Below are 25,652 nucleotides of genomic sequence, written 5' to 3'. Positions count from 1 at the left end.
TTTAACATTTTACTTTTGCTAAACTTGATTAGAGAGCATTTTAAATAATCTGCACAATGGTGATTACAGCATCAGTAATCCACATTGCATCAGGTAAATGTCCTAAGAATTGTAGAATCACAGAAGAAGCCTATATACAAATAAACCAAACAAAAAAGATATGATTTGTCTTCTATGTCAGTTTAAACCAAAGCTCTTTATCTTATCACCCAATAAATCATTATTGCACCTAAAGAAAAACAGTGGTTTGATATAAAAGGTGAAATATATAAGGCTACTGAATGCACCTGTCTGGTTCAGTGTGTCAAAGGTCACAGAGATGAGATGATTAAAGCCTGACAGCAACAGATTATCTGTAAGAAAAGCCACCAATACAACCTGTGATACTATAAAATTTGTAAGATTTGCTTATTTTCCAGTTCAACTATTCACCGCTTAATGTATGTGGCAGTATTTATGAAATCACATAAAAAGATATCTTTAAATCTGTATTGATCCAAGACCAATGTGTCATTTCTGACACATTGGTTCAGTACTTCTATAGGAACCAGACTGTCTGCAGTGTGATGCATACAACATCGAGACGACTTTCAGCTTTATAGCATTTACTATAAGTTGTCTTTTCTCTCTTCTCCCTCTGCTGTGTGCACTAGCTGTGCCAAGTTGAAGAGGATTGTGGCCAATTAAGAAAACAAAATAGGAAAACTGAATTGATGCTTATTCTACAAAGACATTCTACAATAGCCTGGACAAAATTATTAGTACCCTTTAGAAGTTGTAAGAAATAATTGTAGTGATACTTTAGGCAGACTGTTGTGTTTTATTTAGTATCATAGGTGTTTTCAATCTTATAATCACTCATGCAGACATTTTAAAAGGAGAAAATTACTCACTCTGCTGTTTTGTGCAACTGTGTGCATCACATGGAACATGTAAAACGGAAGGAAAATTATAGAGTGGTCTGAAGACATTAGAAAAAAGGTAATAGCCAAGTATGGTCAATGTAAAGGTTACAAGACCATCTTCAAAGAGCTTGATGTTCCTGTGAGCACTGCTGCCAATATTATTAAGAAGTTTAAGGCCCATGAAACTGTAGCCGACATCTCTGGTTGCAAGAGGAAAATTGCCCTGAGATTGAACAGACGGATTGCTTGGATGGTTGAAAAAGAACCAAGGAAAACTTAAAAAAGGATCAAAGCTGAACTTCAAGTCCAAGGTACAATAGTTTCAATTCACACCATCCGTCGCTGTCTGAATGGAAATGGGCTCCATGGTAGAAGACACAAAAAAGCCTGACTGGACCTTACTTTAATGCATGTTGACAAGCCACAGTCCTTCTGGGAGAATGTGCTTTGGACAGATGAACAAAATTAGAGCTTTTTGGTAAATCACATCAATCCTATGTCTACAGAAGAAAAAATGAGGCCTTCAAAGAAAAGAACACCTACTGTGAAACTTTGAGGAAACTCAGTGATGTTTTGGGGTTGCTTTGCTGCCTCAGGCACTGGGTGCCTTGAATCTGTGCAGGGCAAAATTAAATCAGAAGACTATCAAAGCATTTTGACGCAAAACATGCAGCCCAGTGTCAAAATTCTGTGTCTTAGTCGCAGGTGAAGGGTCTTGCAGCAGGATAATGACCCCAAGCACCCAAGAGTGGATAAGAAGAAAACGTTGGACCATTCTTAAGTGGCCTACTATGAGTCCTGATCTGAATCCCATTGAACATCTGTGGAAAGAGCTGAAACTTGCAGTAGGGAGACAGCACCCATCAAACCTGAGAGAACTGGAGCAGTTTGCTCAAGAAGAGTGGGCTGAACTACCAGTGGAGAAGTGTAGAGACTTTATTCAGGTTAACAGAAAGCGCTTGACTGAAGTTATTGCCTCCTAAGGCTGTGCTACAAAATATTAAGTTAAGGTTGCTGCACAGCAAGGCTTGACCTCCAATAAACTGCATTCCTCCTGTCATATCAGATATCTCCAAATACCCAAGCCAAGCAACACTCCCACAAGTCCCACAATGTTGAATTTGTGGACATAAACATCCACCCCTTCCTCCCTTACTCGCAGCCTTGAATCTAGCTTCCCATGTCCACACATCCATCATTGTAGTGCTGTGGATATTCAGGTGTTGTTGTAGAAAAACAAGCATTCAGAAGGGGACTCATTAGAGGTGTGAAAACAGGCCGATGGAGCTGGAAGATGAGAGGAATAAGCAAGATAAAGTGAATGAGCTGCAGAAGCCCTGAGGATGATGCCACGATGTGATTGGTATACATGTTGTGTGACAGCTTTGATTAAGATACTTGCCAGCTAATCTACTGCCTCTCTGTCTCTCACTTTCTGACTCTGACATACAAATAGAAACCAGGTAGATGGAGGGATGGTGGAAAACACAGAGGACAGAGGGAGAGCAAACATTCAACAACAGGATATGATGTTTGTTCATGAGCTCGCTCATGGACGGGCAGCCACCAACACAATTCCAGCAACTCCTCAGTTCACATGCAATACCCATTACATTCTGTAGTGCAAAATGTAAAAAATTAAATTAGAAAAATAAAAAGAATGAATGTACAGGCACTACACTACATTAGCTTTGTGCTACATGCTAATATCGGTATGCTATCATGCTCACAATTACAACATGAACATGCTGATGTTTAGCAGGCAAGGTTTACCATTTTTGCCATGTTAGTTTAGCGTGTTAGCATTCTGACATTTGCTAATAAGCACTGAACACAAAATCATGAGTTTTGGGCAAAAACTGAAGTTTTGGACAAATTGAAATTTAATGAGATATACCAGTCAGGATCAAAGTGATGGATAATAATCAAAAAAACGTCCACCCAATGTTAATCTTTATACTTGTGTGGCAATGCAGTTTTAAAACAGACTGAATCGAAGTCTGCATCTCACTATATCATAACAATAATGTAACTTTGACAAAAATAGTACAATAATAATAATTACACAATAAGCAATTTTCAAGTCTACTATTTGATTTTCATATGATGCAAAAATGAATGAAAACTAAATGGAACAATAAAAAAGCTATTCTCAAAGTATACTTTATTTATTTGTCTTTGGTTTTTACAACATGGACTATACTGTTATTAAATGTAGCGTTTTCCCAGGCAAACATTTAAAAGATAAGGCTTAAGTTTTTCACAAATGTTACTCAACCATGAGAAAATGCATATCAGCTGCTATTTTCAGCTGCAAGATTAACCCATATTTTGCCAGTGAGTATTTACAGCAGCAGGATGGTGCATGTGAGACTGACTCAAAATAAACTACAATTTAGTGTTTTATTGATGTGATTTTAATAGTTTTTGGACAACAGTGGAGGTCTATGGCACAAAGGATATACAGGCTTAGGATACAATGTTGTGGAAATTTTCTCTTGAGAAAGAGGCACATGGAGACATAAACAAAGCATTAAACATTGTTACTTGTTGAAGCAGTTGTAGACACTGTGTAATCCATCACATCATCAGTAACAATTATACAAATGTCCACACACAAACAAAAATACAATCATCTTGTATTTTTGGAGAGAAAGCATGTTGTTCAGCTGGCCCTTTCTCTAAAGATTGTGAACTCAAACTAGACAGCTTTATACCTCTTCAGAAGCAAAGCTAAAAACAGTCTGGTCCCTAAATGGACCACAAACCGTTACACCTTCTTACAAACAAGTATGGTCTCTAAAACAGTAGGCTTAAGACAAAGATATCTCTAGCTAACCCCAGAGGTCAGCAAGCAATCCTCAGATAGAAACAGGTTCAAGAGTTCAACAAGCCTAGGAGTAGGATTTCTTCACCAACATGTATCCCCAAAATGACAATGACATTATATCACATTCAGTTGATAACAAACATTGACTCTTTAGTTTGAAAACATTTGTAACAAATATACAAAAGATTTATAAAATGATAACCTACTATTCAATTTTCTTTCACAACACACACAATAGCCTAGTTGTTAGTAGGATGAACTTTTCAGTTTCGGTCTCTTCATGGTATTTGTCTAGAGGCTCTTTGATCACTTCAAACAGTACATAGACAATCAGGTTTTTGAAAAAATGCCAGAGTGCACAAACCAGCAGGAGGCAGAGAAGGAAAGGCTGCAGTATTTTGACTTCAAGCTGCTGCTGGCTGAAGAAATGATTGCTCAGGCATGGGGTGGTCAAGGTCAATAAGTTGACAAGGTGGCCAGTGATGATGATGAGATGAGCACTGCTGATGAAGAGTACATTCCAACAAAGAAGAGGCCTGTTGAACCACAGCCCAATGACGAAGTGAAAAGAAATTTTAACAGAAATCCACACGAAAATGAATAAAATATCATTACATCATTACATTCTGTGATCAAACAAGACCCAATGTCCACTATGATGATAAAAAAACAAATAAATTACATTTTTGAATTTTTTTTTTTTTTTTGCTGTAACATGTTTCTTTCAGCCACAATATTTAAACTATCAAAAACAATTAAAAATATTAAAACCTTTTTTCTTCTGGGTCTCAGAACTGCTTTCACAGGCTGTCGAGTACTCCCCTTCATAAGTAAACTAATCTTCATGTGTAAAATTGGAGTAGTGCCCCTTTAAAATCCATGCTTTCAAGGAAATCTGTGCATGGCATCTGAGATATGACTAAGGTTAAGGAACGATTGTTGTTTTGGCAAATAAACTATGGTTCTGGGTTTAGGCAACTGAAACACTTGGTTAAATTCACAGAAAAATTGTGGTTGCAGTTGAGAAAAACTTCCCATTTTACTACACAAAGGGCACATTGCTTCCTACTTGGCACTGATACCCTATTTAAACCTGGTGTTAAAATGCAATCTCTTTCTGGACATATTATCTGGATAAGGAAAATATATTAATGCAGGCGTAAATGCATTCAGAATGTATTGTGATTGGAATACGATCATATCAGCCAGACCATATTTGGAGACCAGGCTCGCATTGTGATCGGATCTCAGCCAGGTGTAAATGCAATCTGTGCAGCATGATCACATTCATAAAAACAAATTTAAAAAACAGTCAGTTGATCAGTCAGTTGAAAGGTCACCTAGCTCTGCCTTCCTGCCAGTTAAAGCAAGCCCCGCAAAAGATACAAGCAGTCTATAAGCAGGTCTTCAATTGCAAAAAGTGATTTAGAAATGAATGACGTCCATCGTGGCAGCAGTTTCATTGACCTGGGACATGCCGTGTTTGTTGACAAGTCTGCCAGCTCCACCTAATTAATTTGCGTATTGAGATCAGAGAAAACAAGAACACATTTTAATACCAAGTTTGAATGCAAAGACCCATGGATCAGATGTGTTTAGATAATGTATCCACATATAAATCACATGTCGATACCAGGTGTAAATGGGGCCAAAATGTTGACATTGGACAACATTCACTTCAGTATTCCTGGGGATATTTGGCTGGGTGCTTTGGAATTGAAAAGTGGAAAAACTGAACATCATAATGATTTTGACTGTACTGTTCACTGGTCTTGGCCACACACTAATGGACACCCACTGGACTTGAACACCACAACTGACAGAGACATGAGCTGCTGGCTTGCTCAAAGAGCAAATCCAAAGACTATTTCATGTTCTACTACTGGCCTTTCAAACCCAGAGCTTTGGTCTGATGTTCTTTGGGTAGAAGCATGAGTGAAAATGAAAAGATCCAGCTTTTGCTTGCCAAAAACACAAAGGGATAATAGAGACAGAAGGCTGCAGAGTGGTAACTACTTTCTCTTAAAAGGGAGATAGTAGAAGAGTCCCCCAACACCACAACTATAAAACTGGGAAACAGATTCAAGCCACCAGAATAGACCCAGGTTCAACAACCATCCACATTAAGATGAAAAGGAGATCACCGCTCCTCAGCAAGAACCCAAAGGCTGATCGAACAATCATTAATATCAAAGGAAAAACAGAGTAGATCTCAGCGACATCATATTCCTGAACCTGAAACTTGACTTGGTGTCTCACTGCCGGACTAAGAAGATGTTGCAAATCTCCCACTCATCTGGGAGGAATGTTGTTGTGTAAGTGTGACTAGATGATATTTACAAGGAGCAGCTGAAAGCTAATTTTATGAAGTTCCTTGGAAATAAAAACATTAATCAGTGGTCCTCTCCCATCTATTGTTTATGGAATAAACAAATAGAGATGGTTACTAGGTGTTAGCGCTTGACTTTCAGTGGCCTGTTACTCCCACAGGATAAACTCTAACACACTAAACTGGGTCTGGATCTGAGAGCTGACTTGGAAAAAATGGATAGGCAGACAGCTCATCATCTAACTTTAATATTTCTTGTGAAGAGGATAAAAAAGGAAATGGCTGCCACCATCATTTCCTCTTTCCTCGATATTACAACCGGACATGCAGTGGGAGTGAAACTTACAATCTATTTCTACTACACACTTGTTCTCTCGATCAGTTTTCTCATTCCTGGCATGCAAACATACACCATAGTTTTTTGTTTTTTTTTTTATTTCTTTGATGTTGAGTCATAATGCCAGTAACTAACTGCCTTCATGACCCGACTTCTGTTTCACTTCTTGTAAGCACTTTGCCAAAAATATTGTATGGCAACTGTACAAGTGTTGGCAAATAACGGAAAGTGACAAAGATAGAAAAGAAACCGGGAAATGCATGAGCCATGTCACGTAACATGTAATATCTGAAATATCTTTGTGTCTTTACAATAGTTTTGCAGTGAAGACAGGGAGAGAAAAAGAAAGCTATCAAACCATATGTGGGAGAGGTTGTGGTCCAGATTTGAACAATTAAGGATGCTGCAGGTACTTCCATGACCCATTTGTAACAACAACTTGACTGAATCTTAACCATATTTATTTGGTACTGCAACATGTCTTTCCACAGAACAAAAAGAAATACTAGATTAGATTAGATTGGATAAAATTAAATTAAATGGTAAAGCATTTTGTTGTGTATATTCCTTTTTTAATTTCATTTTTTTACTTTGCAAGTACATTTTGTACTTTTTAAAGAAAAAACACTCTGTATGTAATTTGATTATGACTGTGGTTATCATTATTAGCAAGGATGTGCTGTGTTCATTTGTGTGTTTTTTTCATATTCCTGCTATACTCTCAAAAAATAATAAATATAGAATAGAATAGAGTAGAAAAAACAGAACATGGTGAAGATAGTACAAGAAATAATGATGACACATAAGGTAAAGTGTATTTTGTTTGTTCTCCAGTAGGATTTCGATTGCTTGACAGATTCCTCATGATGCTTGAGTGAGACAAATTTGCAATGTATCATATTTGCACACCATTTATGGTAGGAATGCTGGTAAAAGGGAGTAAATGTCCACTTCTGGCTTTCCATATTACTGTATTCATTTTCCATAAGAAAAAAATTTGATTGAAGATTATTATGAAACATTGTGTGACAAAATTCTCATCAAAGAAACACAGTTTTCCATGCACAATGAACCCTCTTCTCTCTTGCACCACCAATTTACACGACTCCTGCACCAGATTTGAAGATTCCTTCTATCACAGATCTTAATCACTGACTGAGCAATCATATCCTACCTGCATTCAACCCAAGCCAGTTTTATTAGGAAAAGACTGACAGATGTATATTTTATTCAGGGCACAAGAGCGAAGTGGAATCACATGTTTAACAAGCAGGAATGTAGATGGAGATTTCTACAGACAGACACAAGTTTTCTCTGTAATTACATTTAATGTCTAGGAAGACCTGCCAATTATGTTTTAATGAACAAAAGAAACTACTTAAAGGTAAGCAACTTGATTGTGGATGCACACAAAGTTGTCAGACCCTGCAATGCCATGTAGACACACAACACAATATTTTACATTTTTTCTCCTTTTAAGTCAGTGTGTTGTGTGCATATGTGATTATTATATATTGTGTGAATGTGATTACACAGAAAGTCTCATGTAAACTGTACTTTTATAGAATGGGAACGTCCATTATCTAATTAACCGGCATTGCAAGCAGAAGGTCGCCAGTTCAATCACCAAACTGGAAATATAAATCTGGGCGGGGAAAGTTAAACCTACTGCATCACTTGTTTGAGGAATGTAATTGTTTTAATAGTCAAGTTTTATTGTGTTTTGTTACGTTGGATGTGTTTGTTGTAAATTAATGTGTTTTTATGTAACTTTTGGTTTTATGTCACTAAACCTCCGTGATATTGACTCAGTCCCATTAAATCTTTGTATTTAACTCTATTTGTGCAGCCTGTTCTTGTGAGACTGTGCATGTAGCATAACATTTGTGCAGGGTGCAATAACTGTGTTGTGCAAATATCAAACACATAAATGTGAAAAATGCAATTTGCTGTAGAATGATGTCCCACAGCCTTAACTGATAAATAATGTATAAGACACAATTCAGTTCCTTGTGGAGAATCAAAATTTTTACTTGTTATTCATCTGCTTGGCTGAGGAGGTTTTCTGGCTTATGACTCAACCAACAAGTCAAATTTTGAAGTTTGGGTTAACTCAGGCGAATTTGAATAAGCTAGTTCTCAGTTGGCACCAGAAAGGGCCAACAGCATAATTTAGGGAACTTCCAAAATCCCCCAATTACATAATCTCATGTCCTACAACCAAGAAATCACATTTGAACTTTCTGTTGTATCTATGAGCTGCCACTTACAATGTTTCTAAGATTTAGGATATTTCCGTCTGACACAACACTGGTACAGATTCTTTTGTAAAATATTAATTTATTCCCAATATTTCACGCAAAAGCACAAGAAATCAATAACATGGAATCAATTGTACATTATCATCTCAAAAACATATTTGCAAACCATGTATGACAGCTAACTCCAGTTCCATCTCTGAGTCAAACAGCCAATAAAAACTATTAATAAAAAATGATGCATGATGATTACAACAATGATTTGACAGAAATTATGAGTAAAATCCTTTTGACATTTGTATTAAATTAAAAATCACATCCTTGACTGATTGGAATTAATGTAGCAATAATATTAATGATCAAAGAATAAAGATGTAAAGAGGAATACACATTTTATTAGTAGGCATCCAGTACCTTTCACTTCATAATATTACATAAAATCAAAACTTCCTAAATTGGCTCTGTGATTGTAAGTGGAAAAATAATATTAATTAACTGCTGCAGTGACTTGTATTCTCCAGCGCAAAGTGGCTTGTTGTTCGTTCTGTAACATGTAGTCCAGTGCTTAGGACAAGTTAGAAGTTCTCATAGTGATGTATGAAATGTGCCTGATCCCTCTTGTTCATCTGCTGACAAGCTTTCTCCACATTCTTGGTCAGTCCAGGTGGTCCACAGCTGAATACACCAATTTTACCCACCTACGGATAATAATACAAATTTAAATGGAATAGGTCCAAATAATTCATTCAGTTGTAACTGGCAAAGCCTCATAGAAACATGAGGTAGATGAAGCTGGATGAAGGACTTACCTCAGGGTGAACTTCCTGCAGTGAGCTGAAAAAGGACACAAAGGGTGGACGGCCGAAGTGGGTGACAGACCGCAGGCCGGTGAAAAGACTGCGGTTCCACACCTTCTGAAAGTGGCGCTCACACACATACTGTCCACACATTACAAAGGCAACTCATTAGTGGTTTTCACTGTTATATAATATTAAAGGAATAGTTCAACATTTTGGGAAATACGGTCTTACGGTCTTAATACGGCTTTCTTGCCAAGAGTTAGATGAGAAGATTGATACCACTCTCATGTCCGTACAGTAAACATGAAGCTATAGCGAGAAGCCAGTTAGCTTAGCTTAGCATAAACACTGGATGCAGGGGGAAACAGCTAGCCTGGTTCTGCCCAAAGGTACCTACCAGCACCTCTAAAGCTCACTCATTAACATGCTATACATTTTTGTTTAATCTGTAGAAAAACTGTAGAATTGTGTGTTTACAGGGAGCTATTGTTGAAAATATTTCTTGGCCAGGAGCAGTGACAACAGCATTGACAAGACTCTAGGAAGTCACAAGAATTAGTCCCACACATATAACCCCTTGTAATTCGCAACTTGTCATTTTTACACAAGATAAATTGTGTTAATTAATGAGCTTTAGAGGTGATTTTTTTTTACCTTTTGACAGAGCTGGGATAGTTGTTTTTCCCTATTTCAAGTCTTTGTGCTAAGCTAAGCTAACTGACTGTTGGCTGTAGCTTTGTGTTTATGATACAAACATAAGAGTGGTATTGTTCTTCTTACCTAACTCTTGGCATCAAAGAGATGATAAAATGTCTTACTATCCCTTTAACAAGGCATGTATTTAGAAGTCAACTTTAAATGCATGTTTGCTAAATATTTGATAGCATTTCAGTCCACTCTATTTTTTGTGACACTTGGAAATGGTGACTGCAGATCTTACCAGCATGGTGGTGCGGAGGTCAAACTTCTCGGCCACCTGAGTGATGTAAGTGTGAACTGAGACCAGCTCCTGGGTGTCCATCTCCTCCACTTCCCTGATGATGTCTGACACCCACTCAAACTGACGCTGAGTTCGTGTCACCCAGATGAAGTACACCTGCAAACAATCAATGACTTAGCATTATCATTTGACCAACATCACACACAGCACAAATAAATATTGCTGCAGGAAGGAATTCAAGACAAAATGTACTGTATGTTGTGTGATTTTACGGAGCACCTTTTTACACTGAGTCTTGGACCTGATGGAGGACTTGAACACCAGGTCTTTGAGGATGGAAGCAAATGGAGTGACACCAATTCCTCCTCCCACCAGAACAGACACCTCAAAGTCAATCCACTCTTGATGGCCCTCACCAAATGGGCCGTCCAGGTACAGCTGGGGATGAAATGAGATATCAGTGAAAATAGAAAGAGTGGAGAAGCAGAGGAATCACCACACACACGTTCATAATAATGCTTTCTCCTGCCTTTGGATAGGCTCCCAGCTCAATCAGGCTTTCTTCAGTGTAGAGCTCTCGGAGCTGGCTGGTCCAGGGCCCCACAGCTCGGATGTGCAGGCTGAGGGTTTCTTCGTGAGGTGCTGACGTCAGTGTGAATGGATGGTACTCATCTGTACCCAACATCAGGCACGCTATGCGAACCCACTGGCCTGAACGATACACAAAGCCCTGAGGTCGCTTGAACTCCAGATGTGTCACACCTACAGGTAGCACAGCCAAGGGAAGTGTGAACTTGAATGCAAAATACACACAAACGTTACATGATTTCAGTGAAGACGATGGAAAAGTGATTCCATAGTGATTTTCCACAAAATGCTAAGTGTCACCTGAAGGCAGCAGCTCAGCTCTGACCACAGGTATCTCTACCTTCTTCCTGCTCAAACTGATCAGTTTGTCCAGCAGAAAGAGTAGTGCGGGTGGGATTAGGTAGATGTGGAAACGGGGCTCTTGAAGTAGGGCAAAACTGCCGTGAATAACTGTCTGTTGGATGAAAACAAAGCCAGCATCACACCTCTAGCAAAACTGCTTCCCATCATGAAAGTTAGCTGACAACAGAGTGCATTTGGGGTATTCTAAAGTCAGAAAAGTACTTACTAAAATGTAGACGACAACGTAGAGGTAATGTGTGATCCAAAATCCACGAAAACTGATGCGGCGGAAATAGTGTGATGCAAAAACATACATGAATGAAAAAGCAAAGAGAAGCAAGACACCAGTCATTCCTGGGAAAGGGACAAAGCAGAGAAAAAAACCCCACATAATCAGAGCATAGTATAACAAAAAGTCCATATTCTATATGACTTTTGAGGGTCTAAAATAGGTCTCCTCTGATACCTGGAACAGTTTGAAAGAACCACCAAGACCACTTGAGAGGAAGTTCAGACCTAAAATGAAAACACACTGTAAATTAGCTACATGCCGTAACTCTGCTGTAATGTGTATCTGCTAAAATCAGGCAGATATTTCAAGCATTACCCATTATTGGATAAGACTCTGGGAAACAGGCAAGAAAGGATGCTGAGGTCACTGATGGAGAAGATGTAGATGTTGACGACATGGCCCAAACTATGAACAACTACAGATAGAACAAAAATGGGAGTTAGTTCACAAAAAGAAAAATACAAATACTTAAAACTGAACATCCCTACCAACCTGAAAGGATGATGGCAGTCATGGCCATGAAGCGATGGAAGTCAATGGCGGCGTCAAAGGGGATGTATCGGTTGAGGAAGGTCTCTCTGCACAGCGTGATGAGGTTGCGGCACACGGTGAGGAGCATGTAGGGAAACAGAAAGGAGATGGCGGCCGCCGAGCCCCGGGAGACGATGATCCCCACCACTGACGTCTCAGGGAAACCTGTAGATTCTGCCTGCAAACCGTAGTCTGAACACAGGATTTTTCAATCAGCTCAGACCAGAAAAAGTATGATACTAAAGGGTGGTGAAGAATTATCATACATCAACAGGACATAGCCGGGAATGATTTATACTCACAGTAACATCTTTCGAGTGCCACGCCAGCTGTGATGCCATATACGACAATAAAGCAGACAATATGACGGCGATAATTCTCAATGAAACGTTTGAACTGCTGGATCTTCTGCTGGACTGGGTTCCTTATGTACTGCTCACGCTTGGGCTTCACATAGACATCTGGAGTGTTGACATCTAACCTGAAATTGAAATTATTCAAATCCATTAAACATCCATTCAGAGAATATTCTTTGTTCTATATTCTTTGTCTATCATTTAGCTGTGGAGTATTTTACCATATTCAGGTCACCCCAACAACAGACGAAGTAGTGTGTGAAACTCTAACTTTCACATGTAAAATCTTTTTTGTTGGAGGGAAACAATTTCAACATTTTAGTAAACCACATGCCAACATAGTTCCCTACACAACCATTGCTTCCTCAATACATAAAAACTCATGCAAAAAGAACTTGGAAAGGAACATTTTTTTAACTAGGTAATAGTATATACTATATTACAATGACCAGAACTACTATTCTATTTTGGGGAAAATACACCATATTAAAAACAAAAACACACTCTTGAAAATCTAAGATGATAACAGTCATCAGAATTGGTTTATTTTAAGTTTTCAGACATCTTATCTTTCTTGGTAATTCGTGTTCTATATTCAGGAATTAATTTATAGTTGCATAAAGATAGTAGAACATACTTTTTCCGTCTGCGTATCTTCTGTCCATCTGTCTTGTTGTTGCTGCAAACAAAAAAATGAACAAATGGAAACAATTAGAATCACATTAAACTTAATGAAAAGTTACAATGATTAATTATTTTTGTCTATAGTGATAAGCAACAGCTATCACTTGTGTGATACAGATGAGACATTACAGCCTTACTTGTTTGCTGGAAGAATGAAGGAAACTCTTTGGTCTCGACTCAGCCGCTTCTTCCCTTGTTTCTCCATCCCTGCACACACAGCAGACACACTAAAGCATCAGAAGAGGTCAGAGAAATGAGGATTTTTTTTTTTAAAAGGACTTTGATAAAATTTTCTCTAACCTTTAACATTGAGTTGGGCAAACTGCAGCTCCTTCTCATGGTCCCGCAGCAGGAAATGAAAGTCCTCCCATGTGATTTTCTCCTTGTCATCAAAGCCTGCAGCCTGCATCATGGCCTTGATGCCGTCCTCTGCCTGGCTCTTTGACAGAGCGCCGTTGGAGATTTCAATGAAAGACCTGCAGCACATCAAAAAGGTGACAACAAACCATCAGACACACGCAAAAAAAAGAGTTGGTGCAGTCATGAAAAAAATAAAAATATAAATCAAACCTGAGCATCCTGGCAAATTCTTCTTTTGATAAGAAACCAGTTCCACCAATGTCGTTCATGGAGAACATCAGTTTTGATTTTTCCTCAGGGGACCCTGCAAAAATACTAACATTAGTAACATAATCTAGACTGATTTATCAATAATTAAATAAATATAAATAAATATGTCATCCATGTTCTCATTCCATGTCCTACTTGTCTCATCATCAAATAGGAAATCTGCATTAAGTCAGTCTATAAAAGCTGCAATAACAATTTTTTCTACTTGACATTGAATAAGTTGCAGTCATATATCCTTAATTAAAGCTTTCAACCCCCCAAAAGTAGTTCATTATTATTGATTTAGTTGGTGATGTGTTCTTTTACATGAAAAAGAAGTTAAGATGTTTAATATCTGCACAAACGATCAGATAACAAAAAATATAATTTCATCTATATTGTCATCAATCCTAACATATTCCTCTCCATCTATATGCAATCCACATCATCTGAGCCTAGTTGGTATTGTGGCTTTTCGTATATAGTATTTTTTAAAAGAAGTAGACTATTTTGGAGTCAAGTGTTTTACCTTTCATAAAAATAACCATCACATCAAGAAACTCTTGGAAGGAGAGGTAGCCGTTGCCATCTTTATCAGCTAGTGTGAACATAGAGTCCATAAATAAAGAGTCAGACTTGAGGCCCAGTGCATCAGCAAACTCTGATGCTGTCAGCTCGCACTGGAGGACCTCCCTGGCTTTCTTGTGAGAAACGCCACTCATGTCCCCAGCATCACACTTCTCTATTTCCAAGACCTGTGCAAGCGAGGGACAGAGAGTGACAGTGTTATTATGTCACCGTAGTGTTATTAGTAATATTATCAACGTCAGCTGAGGTTATGTCCATGGATGAAGTCACCATCAAAACCAACAATTAGCTCTTTTGGCTTGAGGTCCGACCTGATCTGACCTCAAGCAAAGTTTGACGACATTTTGTAGCCGAGCTTAAAGCTGCTGCCGCTGTAACAGAGCAGCGGATGAGGTAAACATCCAGAGGCTGACTGTACCTTGGAGAAAGCGTGTCGAATGAAAGTTTCCACAATCTGAGCCCTCCGCTCTCTGGTTAAAGCCTCCTTCAGTAGTTCCTTCTCTCTCATCTCCTTCACTCTAATCTCCTGCCTGATGTCTGTCACCTCCGGGCGCAGATGCTTGACAAATGCTGTACGTTTGCTCTCGTCATCAAAAAACAGCACCTGGGTGTGCAAGCGGAGACCATCGGGGGAAGATAAACATGATTGGAGTGAGATCAGAAGTGATGTAGATCAAGTACATCTGCAGAATCATGCTTGCATCGACAATTGGATGAAGTGTGTAAGCAACTTTAGTACATAAGTCAGAAAGCTGAATGTGCTTAAACTGCAAACTACCCACACATATTTGGCTATACATGCTTACACAAGAAGCAGAAACATTTTAAACCTATTTTCTTTTGACTTTAATTAGATGGCAGCTGCTTTTTCAGATACAAACTCTGAAGGTGCAAACGATTCCCTTCTGTTTCCAGCTACTCACCAGGTCGTACTCTTTCGGTACTTTGAGCAGCAGAGCTTTATGGTAACGGTCGTTTGACAGGAGGACGTCTAGGTAGTGCTGGTTGCCCAAATTGAGGCAGCGGAGAGCGGGCCCTGATCTGTCGAAGATCTGCAGTCTCCTCTTCTCATCGACCTCCACGCTGACAGGTTGCAGAGGATTTTTATGACCCTGCCACTCATAGGCTTTGGAGAAAAAGCAGAATAAAAAGAGGTTTGAGATAAGATTCTCAATAATGCTGAGAACAGGTGTCGAATAACAAGAAATACTGGCAGCACTTAGAATCCACCTGTCCCTTGTTGTTATACTGAAATTCATATAATCAGCTCAGTTTTACAGTTCTGCTGATTCTTATGTGACATACATTATGAACACCAGCAAAGTAGTAAATAACAGCTGCTGACAGTCAGCTGACGTTCATTAAGAAGTTACATTGAGTTCATTGTAAAACCCAACTGATAAATGCTGTTTTTTAGTAACACTGGACACTGCAAAAACAGTATTGGACCCTTTTAGTTTTCATACCAGTCATTCCCACAGCCAGCTCCTCTGCTCTGCCTACAGCTTTTCTTCTTCTCTGGAACTTCTTATACCTGTACTTGCGGAGATATGCCACCATACAGGCCACTAGAAAACTCACTGTGAAGGTGAAATGATCAAAACTGCTGATGAGTGATATGAGTATTATTACAGTGCAAAAACTGAGAGATTTGTGAATATGATACAGACCAACAGGGAAGAGGAATAGAACAATGATAAATATCCCAAAGCCAGCTTTGCTCCCATCAAAGTAATTAAGTTTGGTGGCATTAGTGCAGGGATGGAGCATTGATGCATTCAGCTGTGTGGGCTGAGGACAAGGGTCACCTTAGGGCAACAGAGAGATCATTTTAATTTATTCATTCATTAAATATATTCACAGATTCAAGAGAAACTCTGGATTTTTTTTCTGGTTCATGAATCAAATATACAGTTTATGTCATATTTTTTACCATCCTTCCAGAAGAAGACATTATTCTGTATATCAGTGGCCTCTGCACTAGTGACTGCAATAAGGACATCATGAAACGTCACGTTGCGGATCATTTGGATCTCCTCATCTGTGAACAAACTGGAAAACACCTCAAAGTGAGTATAAAACTGTCATAAGACGACTGACCCACATGATATGAATGGATGTTATTGTTTCAAACAGTACAATGAGATCAGTCACAAACTGTATCTCAGCTATTTCTGTACTGAAAGTCCTTTAGAGAGCAGCTCACCCATTCTGTTTGTTCTCAAACCAGAAGCGGTCTCCATTTCTGATGCGTTCAAACTGGTCCAAGATGATGGCGGAGAAAACTGGACCTGGACCATCGAGAGACTCCAGCAGTCCTCCAGGGAAGAGCTCCAGTTTCACGACGTCTCTGTCATACAGTTCTGCAATATTGTGGAGTAACTGTTGGAGAAGAACACACTTTAATTCAAAGTTATTGTAAAACTTTCAACTTACTTTTGTCTATCTTCGATTGTTATTTGTTTAAAGAAGTTTTTTTTGCTTGAGAGATTCTAGTTTACCTGTGGGTTGGTGCTATTGAGCTCAGGATTTATGTCATCAAACGTCTTCACAGGAGGCAAATCCAGAGCTTTTCTGACATCAGTGTAACTACGGAGGCCAAAGTCTCTTCCTCTCTGGATAGTCAGTGCCACCAAATCTGTGCGGGTGAACCTTAGGGGTCCGTACATGAAGTCTGTCAGGGTGGAAATCAGATCAGAAGGTTGAATATTCATTTCTAACTTAAATATGTGTTAAAGATATACAGAGTAATACAGACAGTGAGTAAGAAGGATTAAACACCTGTCAGGTCCTCCACAACAACATTGTCTACTTTCTCTGCAATCTGGGAGGCCATGCCCATGAGGAGGTCGTCTACATCCCGGCTTGTCTTCACATTGATTCTCTGGTAACAAAATGACAGAAGCATTAATACGGAATATCCTGAACTCTCCTCTTTAACAGATGGAGGCTTTTTAAAACACACATATTTTAGTATACAGGAAGGACACATTGTAGAAAAACCAACATCATCCATCACAGCAAGTATTTTCTCACTCTGTCCTTGAAGAACGTTGAAAGGATTCAACAGAACATACTGTAGATATACCTTCATTTGGTAAGCAAGCACTACTGTATAAAAAAAGATGTACTTGCAGCATGGTATTTATCAAAAAGCAATGAATTTAGTTGTAGATTCAATAGACTGTGTATAAACAATATAAATTCGACCCCCCTAAGAATCTAACTTTCCTCTACAGAAATACTGTGAATAGATAGAAAGTGATTTGTTATTAAATCAATAGCAAAATATTTTACAAATGTCCCCATTTGTGCTCAGAGACATACAGTGGTTTATTTTTCTGCTTCTAAATTTCAAGAGTTTATATCCCAATGTCCATCTGTACTTTACCATTGTCTCCATAAATAAATAATTGTTCAAAATGTGACTTAATTGCCTGTTCAAGTTTTGAAAAATCATTATACTTCTGCTTACAATGAAGTTAAAATGAAAGCAGAGTGTGGTCGAGTTTGTGGTGTGAAAGCAAAGGTTTGTGGTGGAAGATGGAGATACAGCACAGTGGTCATTTTACTGTCAACTCCTGCTTTGTGTGCTTATGAAAATGCAGCAACACAAATATTATATACCTGACGTTTCCAAAAGCTGTTACAAAGACGCATGGCTGGTGATGAGCTCCCATCTTTGTTGATAATCTCCCGAAAATGGCAGGTTCTGTTTCTGTAGGACGGAGGAGAGCCAATACAGATCATTATATTCCTCATAGAACATACACACACTGTCTGACTGTGATCACAGCAGTGCATTGACAATGTCACACTCAACTAAAACACACAAAACAAAGTGGGTTTTGTATGAGTTTTGATTTTCTCCACAATATGCAAAGGAGAAAAGAAGAACAATACCTCATGTAAACACCAGGTGGAGCCATAGTGATGCCAAGTCGTACGGCAGCAGCCTGAAACTCAGGAGAAATGCCTGGATCAACAAACTTCTGATAACCTGTATGGAGATAAATCAACATAAAATACAAGAAGCAGGAAAAGCAGAGTGACAACAAATATAACTTATGAGTTATACAATGAAGAAAGAAACAGTAGAAACAATCCTCAAGTATGAAAACAACCTTTATCATCATTTAAATGGTTAAACTGGGGCAACAAAAACATTATAGCTACGAAAAATGAAGAGTGATTAAGATGATGGGATCATCTGACTATTGTCCCTTTAACTTTCTTCAGCTGCGGGTGCTTATTCAGCAGAAGAAAGAGACTCGTGGTGATGCTCTTTGCTGACAGAGCACATATTTGTCAAACACCACCAACGATAGCTCACCTCACCATGGCTTGTGGTCACCAGAGCATGACCTGTTGCCCTGCACTTGTACGCACACGCACTCTGGCTGATTCTTACCTGGGTAAGGAGGGAGCTTTTTGTCTCCAAGGTATCCAGGCAGCCATTCATAGAGTGCAATATTCTGTTAAGAAAAATAGTAGGGATAAAAGTTACTCTTGGACTTAAACTTTAACTATTTCACCAAATGATGAGCTGATAATATATCCTTCAACCTGATTTTTTCTTCTCTTTTCCTTTTCTCACATACAAAACATTTTTGGTGAAGTTTCTTTACATATAAATACTGATTTTATTATTGCAGCTTGTTAACTATACTATAGAAGCAGAAAAATGAATTAACATGTGTGTAATGTTGTTCTGCACAGTTCCTGCAGAGGACAAACCTCTTCTAATTAAACAAGTGAGTGATGATGCATTCACCCCTAAACTAAAACCATCAATTTCATCCATAAAATCACGACCACCTGGCGTTGATGCAACCTCTTTCTGTTTCCAGAGTGCAAATTAAATCAGCACCTGAGCAGCGGGAGGATTACGTGGAGACTTTTCCCTCTACCTGAAATGTGGCCACAACGGTCTTCCTGGCGTTTTGAAACAGCTTTTCGTCTGACCACTCTGGGTGTTCCTCATGCAGTTTGGAGGCTACATAATTGTGGTAGCGAAACCAGATAATCCCCTCTGCTGCCGTGAACATGTTCTCATTGGCCCAGGCATTTCCCAACTCTGTACACAGAAGACAGCAGAAATTATAGGGAATTCTCCTGTTCCATCAGGTAAATTAACACCACTATGGCTACATCACAATAAGCAGAGAATAAGCTGTGTATGTAAGGTGTTTTTATACAGAAAACCACTCCAAAGTTCACAAATATTCAGTCACACTCCCGTGGCATTGATTGATGAGGATCTCTAACCACTAATGGAATGATAATTTGGCTGTTTGTTTTCAAGGACGTGAAAACAGAGCGGTGACAACAGTAGAAGATCCTCCGCCTCCACCCCAGATAATAACTACACACCTTTGAAAACACAAGCAACAAAACACTGGTTTCAGGGCACCTGTACGGCACCTTCTTCGCTATAGCGTGAGGGATTTACTGCGGTGAGTGTGACAAGCCATTTAGACAATAATTAAAGAGTCATAACACGCGTCAGGCATGGGCCTCTCTTGACTCAGCCTCGCAAGTTGCAACCCTGATTAAAGCAGACTTCTGTGAAATAATATTTGTAATAAATTCTTGGACTTTGTTTTCAGTCGCTTGCAGTATCGATTGGGTGGATATTGCCACATACAGTATGAAAACGCAGTACAGATGACATATTGTTAAAAGGCACAGTTCATCCATACACACAATAAAACATATTTAATCTTACATCTGAATCCAGATAGTTTTAGTGTGAGTTACTGAGATTTGGAGTATTATCATATAAAATCGCAACCAAAGTTACACTTGAAAAACTCAAAAGTAACTTCTGTTCACACATATAATGACCTCCATTCACTGAAAATTACAATTATGGAGAAGAAAATGTGGATTATTGTGAACAATTCTGTCACTCTAAAGCGACATTGCTGTTTAGTTTCAGGGATTTAAAGGACATTAATTAAATGGCACTGAGCTCCACTGTTTTAGGTTAAGCTATCGTCAGTTATTCTTAAGGTCAATAAATCACACTATCTGGTTGGATGTACTGCCCTCCAGGTGAAGACACTTTTCAGAAAGGCCCCTGATGTCGTAAACCCCACCATGTGCAGAACTGAAGGTTAAAGTATGAACTATATCTCACCATAGAGGCCATGGGGTCCATGATCACCTGTAGAGGGGTCAGCAGTGCTCCACATGTGGCTGTGTCCTGTTCCTTCTTTCGGCATGTTCCACTCAGAGCCTGAAGTCAGGAGCCCCCCAGAGAAGCCTCTCAGGGAGTCAGACCAGGAAGTGGAGGGGCCATAGATGGAGCTACCATCTATCCACGCTGTCACCAAGTTGACCTTCAAATCACACGAAAACTTTGCACTTCAGGAAAGGAAAACAGTATTTAAAATGTCCTCCAGACCTGCCTGAACAACTCTTCTCTAACAATTATTGCTTGTTTCTAAAGGATGTAATATGTTAACATTAATAAAAACAAATGATCTTGATATTGATAAGAATCGGCACCTGTGTACGAGGGTTACTGGGACTCTGGCCGGATTCTTTGTCCCATGGTCCTCTCTGGAAAGGCAACATGACTTTGCCAGTAGCAGTGGGGTCAAAAATGGGGTCACCTTTTGGGACTGGGATGTTCATGAATTCAGGTGGGCAACCAGGAGCTCTTGAGTTCAAAATCTCAAAAGCGACGTGATAACCTGAAAAGTTAAAATAATAAAAAGTCATCACTGCAAAAAAAAAATATTTACCTGAATAATAATGATGAAAGAAGGGCTCTGCTGGGAATGCAACACTGGTATTTAGACTATTAAATCAGAGATAAACTGATATCTTAACATATTATTGGTATCAGTCAATATAAGAAATATCTGAATCAATATCATATTTTAATGATTATATTTTATCTGTATGTATAATATTGCATTTTACAATTTTTTTCTAGGTGTTATTGATGCAACATCAATAAGGGTATGATGGCCTAATTATCTTAAGTGCTTACACCTGTTTTGCACCTTACTGTATCTCAATGTTTTCCACTTATTCGGTAATTTGTGAAAGTGTACTTAAATGCATTCGCCAACATATTTACCAAAAAACAGTGAGAGTACGGTCTGGTTGCGTGTTGAGGGCAGACCGGAGGGTCCAGCGGTCAGCAGGCGGCTCAGTCTTCGGGGGTTTGGCAGCAGAGGCTCCTGAACGGGTTGATAGACTCCGTCCCAGTAGTGCGCGGGCACGAGGCGCATAAGGTGAGAACCTGCGCGAGCACAGCAACAGCGGTGAGCAGGTGTGTCGGCAGAGTGAAGCTTACTGCTGCTGCTGCTGCTGCGCATTTTGGCAGCCCTGTAACTTACCGACAGCTCCGCGTCTGGGATATCCTAAACTGTTGTACCAGCCGTCAAAGCGAGGAACCTCCCAGGTTGTTTCACACTGTGAATCTGTTCAAGACATGTCGAGTTTAAACAGCTTTTCTTACTTTGCTGCCGTTTTCTGCGTTAACTTGGTTGAGTAAAGTCTGAATATGAAGTGCTACTGCTGTCTACTCACGTTCACTGACAATGAGCACCAAGCCAACCACTGCACAGACACTCCAAACCCGTTTACGCAAATCCATTGATGCGAGAGATGCTTCTCAGCTCAGACCGCAACCAAGAGCAGCGGAGGACTTCTGAAAAAGTCAAGGTGAAGGTAACTGACATTTACTGACATATTTCTGTTATATTTCCATGTGATAGCCTATACTTTGTTGCTTTAGCAGCTATTAGCAAGAAAAACGAGAGAGTCTAAGTCTAAAGGCGTCTGGTTGAATGAACAACAACTTTAGTACTGCTCATTTCAGTCATGTATGTAAAGTAGACACCAAAAGACATTTCCATTATCACTATATTTGATAGGAGAAGATGAAATAGTTGAGGCTTACCCACTGCAGGGGTTGAAATGTAGTGCAGAAGTAGTGCAGGAACACAAGTGCTGGTGAGGGATGGTGCAATACTAAAGCCAACATGTGTTGCACAGCTTGTCACAAAACTGCATGTGACCAGTGTGGCCTGAATGAGAATGGTCATCATATCTGGATCACACCTCTTTTTTGCAGCATTCCAGTCAATGCATCCTCCTCCTCAGTGACACAAAGAGGGACCGCCATTATAAAAGAAGTGTAAGTTCCCCCGCAACATTCACACTTGACTCACTTCTTCCACAGTCCTCGTCTGCCAACTTTCAGGTAAGGGACTTTCTCTGTTCCATTAATTGGTTTTATTTGACACTTTTATTTCAATTTAGATTCAAATGAGATTTTGTGCTTTATACAGATGCGTTTCTTTCTTTGCTGAAAACATACCCAGTGCAATCAAAGTTAGATGATATTAAATAATTTAGACACTTAATCATGTGCCATTGTTACACTGTGGTAATAATGTACCTTCTCTTATCTACTGTAAGGAACAAGGGCTGCTATCTCTGCATCTGGAGGTAACTGAGAGCCCCGCCGCTAACACTGTCTTCTCTGTTACACTGTCTAGTCTCAGCTGGAACCGTAAAGATCTGGAGCTAAGATGACTTTCTACGATGACATTTACCCATTCTACCCTCTACAAAGGACCTCCTTCATCTTCAGTGGCCGCTTGCTCACCATTATCCTGGTTTTCCTTGTGCTAGCAGTCAGTCTTCTTATCATTCTGCCAGGGATACGAGGGAAGTCGGTGAGTGCAACCCATCAGATAAACTTCTACACTCACTACAAACACAGAGTCAGAATTACTGTCTCCCTCTGGGCTTGTAAAGATGGTTTTGAGGAAAAATTATGACATTATGATGCTTTTTATGTCAATATTATGATACACCAGGTTAATCTTGATTATGTTCTTTCCTTTTCAACAGAGGCTCTTCTGGATGTTCAGAATAATTATCAGCTTGTTCATAGGCGTGGTGATTGTGGGTGAGTTTGTATTCCTTTTCATTGCTGTTGAATAAATTATAGATTTTGTTTTTCCTGCCATCATTATTCACCTTCATGTTCTTTCCTCTGCAGCACTGAACTTCACCAACGACTGGGCTGAGGCCAGAATGACCGCAAATGCCACTTACAAGTCTTTCAGCAATGCAGTGGTTAATGCAGAGATCGGCTTGCACGTGGGACTGTACGGCATTAATGTTACACTTAAAGGTGAGTCATTGTTGCATGTCGCAGTTGCGCAATACAACCATATGTTGGCAGCTTTATGTTTTGAGCAACTTAAATCTTTGTTTGACATGTTTGCTCAAGCGTCTGATGAAATATTCCTGCTCTTTTTGTTTTAAAAAACAAAAACAAATGTCAGCATTGTTGTGCTGCAGTTATATAAGTGATTTTTATCTGTCTTATATGAATTTATATATCTTACTTAATGTATATACATAAATGTGCCCTTCTTTTCTCTCTCTCAGGTAATCCCGTTGTTCAATTCAATGAGACCATTGACTACAATGAGATGTTCAACTGGCATGACACTATTGAAGAGGAGTATGAGGATGCTTTGGAGAAAGGTTTACCCAACCCCATCCTGTACATCGCAGAGAAATTTACCCTCAGAAGCCCATGTGGCCTCATCTTTCAATACAGATACTCTGGACGATACGCCTCTGCAACTCTTTGGTAACTATAGATAACTCACAGTCTGAAGTTCTGTCATTATGCTGTCAGATGATGGTTAAAATATAGCAGAAATGAAAATGGCTGCACATAACTTCCTCCACAGGACAGCATTTTGCTGCTGGATGCTCGCCAATATCCTCTTCTCCATGCCAGTCATTTTATACGCCGGGTACATGATGTTGGTAACGGCTGCCTTCATCTTCTTCTCCATGGCCTCCTTCTCCACCATCATGAACGTGCCTCAGTGTGTTTTCTCTATAGGAACCAACTCCTTTGAAACTGAGTACAGTCATTCATTCTGGCTGGCTCTGGCCACAGGTAACGATGAGAAGGCTTTTTCTTTCATTTTATATGTTTTTTGTACTTCAACATGGCATACAAAGCTGTCTGTGATTTCTACTAACTGAAATGATTTCTAGGTGTGTTGTGCGCCATCATTGGGATTCTGGTGGTGATGTTTAACTTTATGATACCGGAGAAGATAAAAGAGGCTTTCAGCGGTGGTGTCGACAGTTATGAAGATGAAGACATTTCTTATGGCGAAGGCTACCTGAATTCAGTATTCCTTGATGGAGTGACAATTTCACCCCTGACATCTAAAGTCACATCGGTAAGTAGAGGGTAGTACTTCCTTTTGACACATCAAGCAATCATCTAAGTAACATTTTTTTGCTGCTTGTAAATGGATTGGTTGTTCTTTTATAAGCAGCAATAGCGTGTTATTCATAATCATTATGACTTTAATGGAAAATTTGACATAGATGTACGTTTATTGCTGCAAAATACCTATGCAGTTCTACTTAAGGACATTTTAAAAATGTGACCAATGTGGTATTAACAGGGCCTGAAATATTAAAATCTAATGAATCATTGCTATTATGGCCACCACAGCATACACAATACATCCTCAATCCTGTGCTCGACTTTTATGTCACATGTTACATTTCAGGAAATTATTTCTGCCTTTGCTGCTTGTTAACTTGGATCATTTGGTTTCTATGTTTCAGGAACATATATGAAGCTCTCCAAGTTTCCCTCAGGGAGCTTTTCCAGCCAATACTTGAAGATATTTTTGCTGAATGTATTACAGGGAGAGTGTCTCTTTTCACACCTAGTTCTAATTATCTATATGAGCCTGTTAAGTGTTATAAATGATTTAACTGTAAATAGTAGGATTTGTAAAGTTCGTTGTCATGTTGCAGTAGTTGTAAATACAATATTGTATGGGATCCATACAATGTATATATATGCTAATCAATATGAATTTAGTCATTGTACAGCTCTTTTTTCATTAGAAATGGAAGATGAGACAAAATAACTAATTGTTAGTTTTATATTAAAAGGTTTAGTGTTCGATAGCCTTCTTACAGTGCATGCAGATTGCCATGGCAACATGTTGTTTAATTAGTGCATAGTTTCTGAGCGGTGTCATTGGTTAAACTATCAGCGATTCCTGTTTTCACAACTTCTGAGATCCAATTCAGTGAGAAAACACAAGAGGAAGAACGAATACCAAACTGCTTGGAAAAGTTCAACCGACTAATCTCAAATCCAGGCAAATGTGTTTTATAACTTGTCTGTTTGTAAGTTGTTTTTTTTGCCTTAATAAAATGAAAACAAACAACAAGC

General features: G+C 39.1%; 2 protein-coding genes across 5 annotated transcripts; one reads left to right on the top strand and one right to left on the bottom strand.

Moving 5' to 3' along the window:
• Nucleotides 1-8,751: 8,751 nt before the first annotated feature.
• duox (dual oxidase) lies at nt 8,752-22,004 on the bottom strand. Its single transcript, XM_044355742.1, has 33 exons — nt 21,938-22,004; nt 21,745-21,828; nt 21,483-21,647; nt 20,903-21,090; nt 20,532-20,733; nt 19,300-19,466; nt 18,801-18,864; nt 18,293-18,389; nt 18,017-18,107; nt 17,171-17,273; nt 16,891-17,063; nt 16,596-16,771; nt 16,323-16,441; nt 16,060-16,197; nt 15,856-15,969; nt 15,313-15,515; nt 14,808-14,993; nt 14,331-14,556; nt 13,763-13,856; nt 13,493-13,668; nt 13,330-13,399; nt 13,146-13,187; nt 12,455-12,633; nt 12,114-12,344; nt 11,937-12,036; nt 11,796-11,845; nt 11,556-11,683; nt 11,288-11,441; nt 10,929-11,161; nt 10,679-10,837; nt 10,400-10,555; nt 9,469-9,597; nt 8,752-9,357 (listed from the first exon to the last, which is right to left on the bottom strand). Exons 1-33 carry the CDS (start codon nt 22,002-22,004, stop codon nt 9,235-9,237), a joined length of 4,587 nt encoding a protein of 1,528 aa, XP_044211677.1. The 3' UTR covers nt 8,752-9,234.
• duox2 (dual oxidase 2) lies at nt 21,723-25,651 on the top strand. Of its 4 annotated transcripts, none has more exons than XM_044355741.1 (9): nt 21,723-22,072; nt 22,485-22,547; nt 22,912-23,091; nt 23,270-23,327; nt 23,421-23,555; nt 23,816-24,023; nt 24,127-24,341; nt 24,443-24,633; nt 25,031-25,651. In XM_044355741.1, the coding sequence occupies exons 3-9, from the start codon at nt 22,945-22,947 to the stop codon at nt 25,040-25,042; spliced, it is 966 nt and encodes a 321-aa protein (XP_044211676.1). In that variant the 5' UTR covers nt 21,723-22,072; nt 22,485-22,547; nt 22,912-22,944; the 3' UTR covers nt 25,043-25,651. The 4 variants fall into 4 exon arrangements, with proteins under 4 accessions (XP_044211676.1, XP_044211675.1, XP_044211674.1 ...); XM_044355740.1 differs by having other exon boundaries at nt 22,485-22,613; XM_044355739.1 differs by having other exon boundaries at nt 21,723-22,078.
• The last annotated feature ends 1 nt before the right edge of the window (nt 25,652 follows it).

Source organism: Thunnus albacares, chromosome 7 (genome assembly GCF_914725855.1).
Source record: "Thunnus albacares chromosome 7, fThuAlb1.1, whole genome shotgun sequence".
Classification (NCBI taxonomy): Eukaryota; Metazoa; Chordata; class Actinopteri; order Scombriformes; family Scombridae; genus Thunnus; species Thunnus albacares.
The sequence above is the reverse complement of the archived record's forward strand: the minus strand, read 5'-3'. Positions and strand labels throughout refer to the sequence as shown.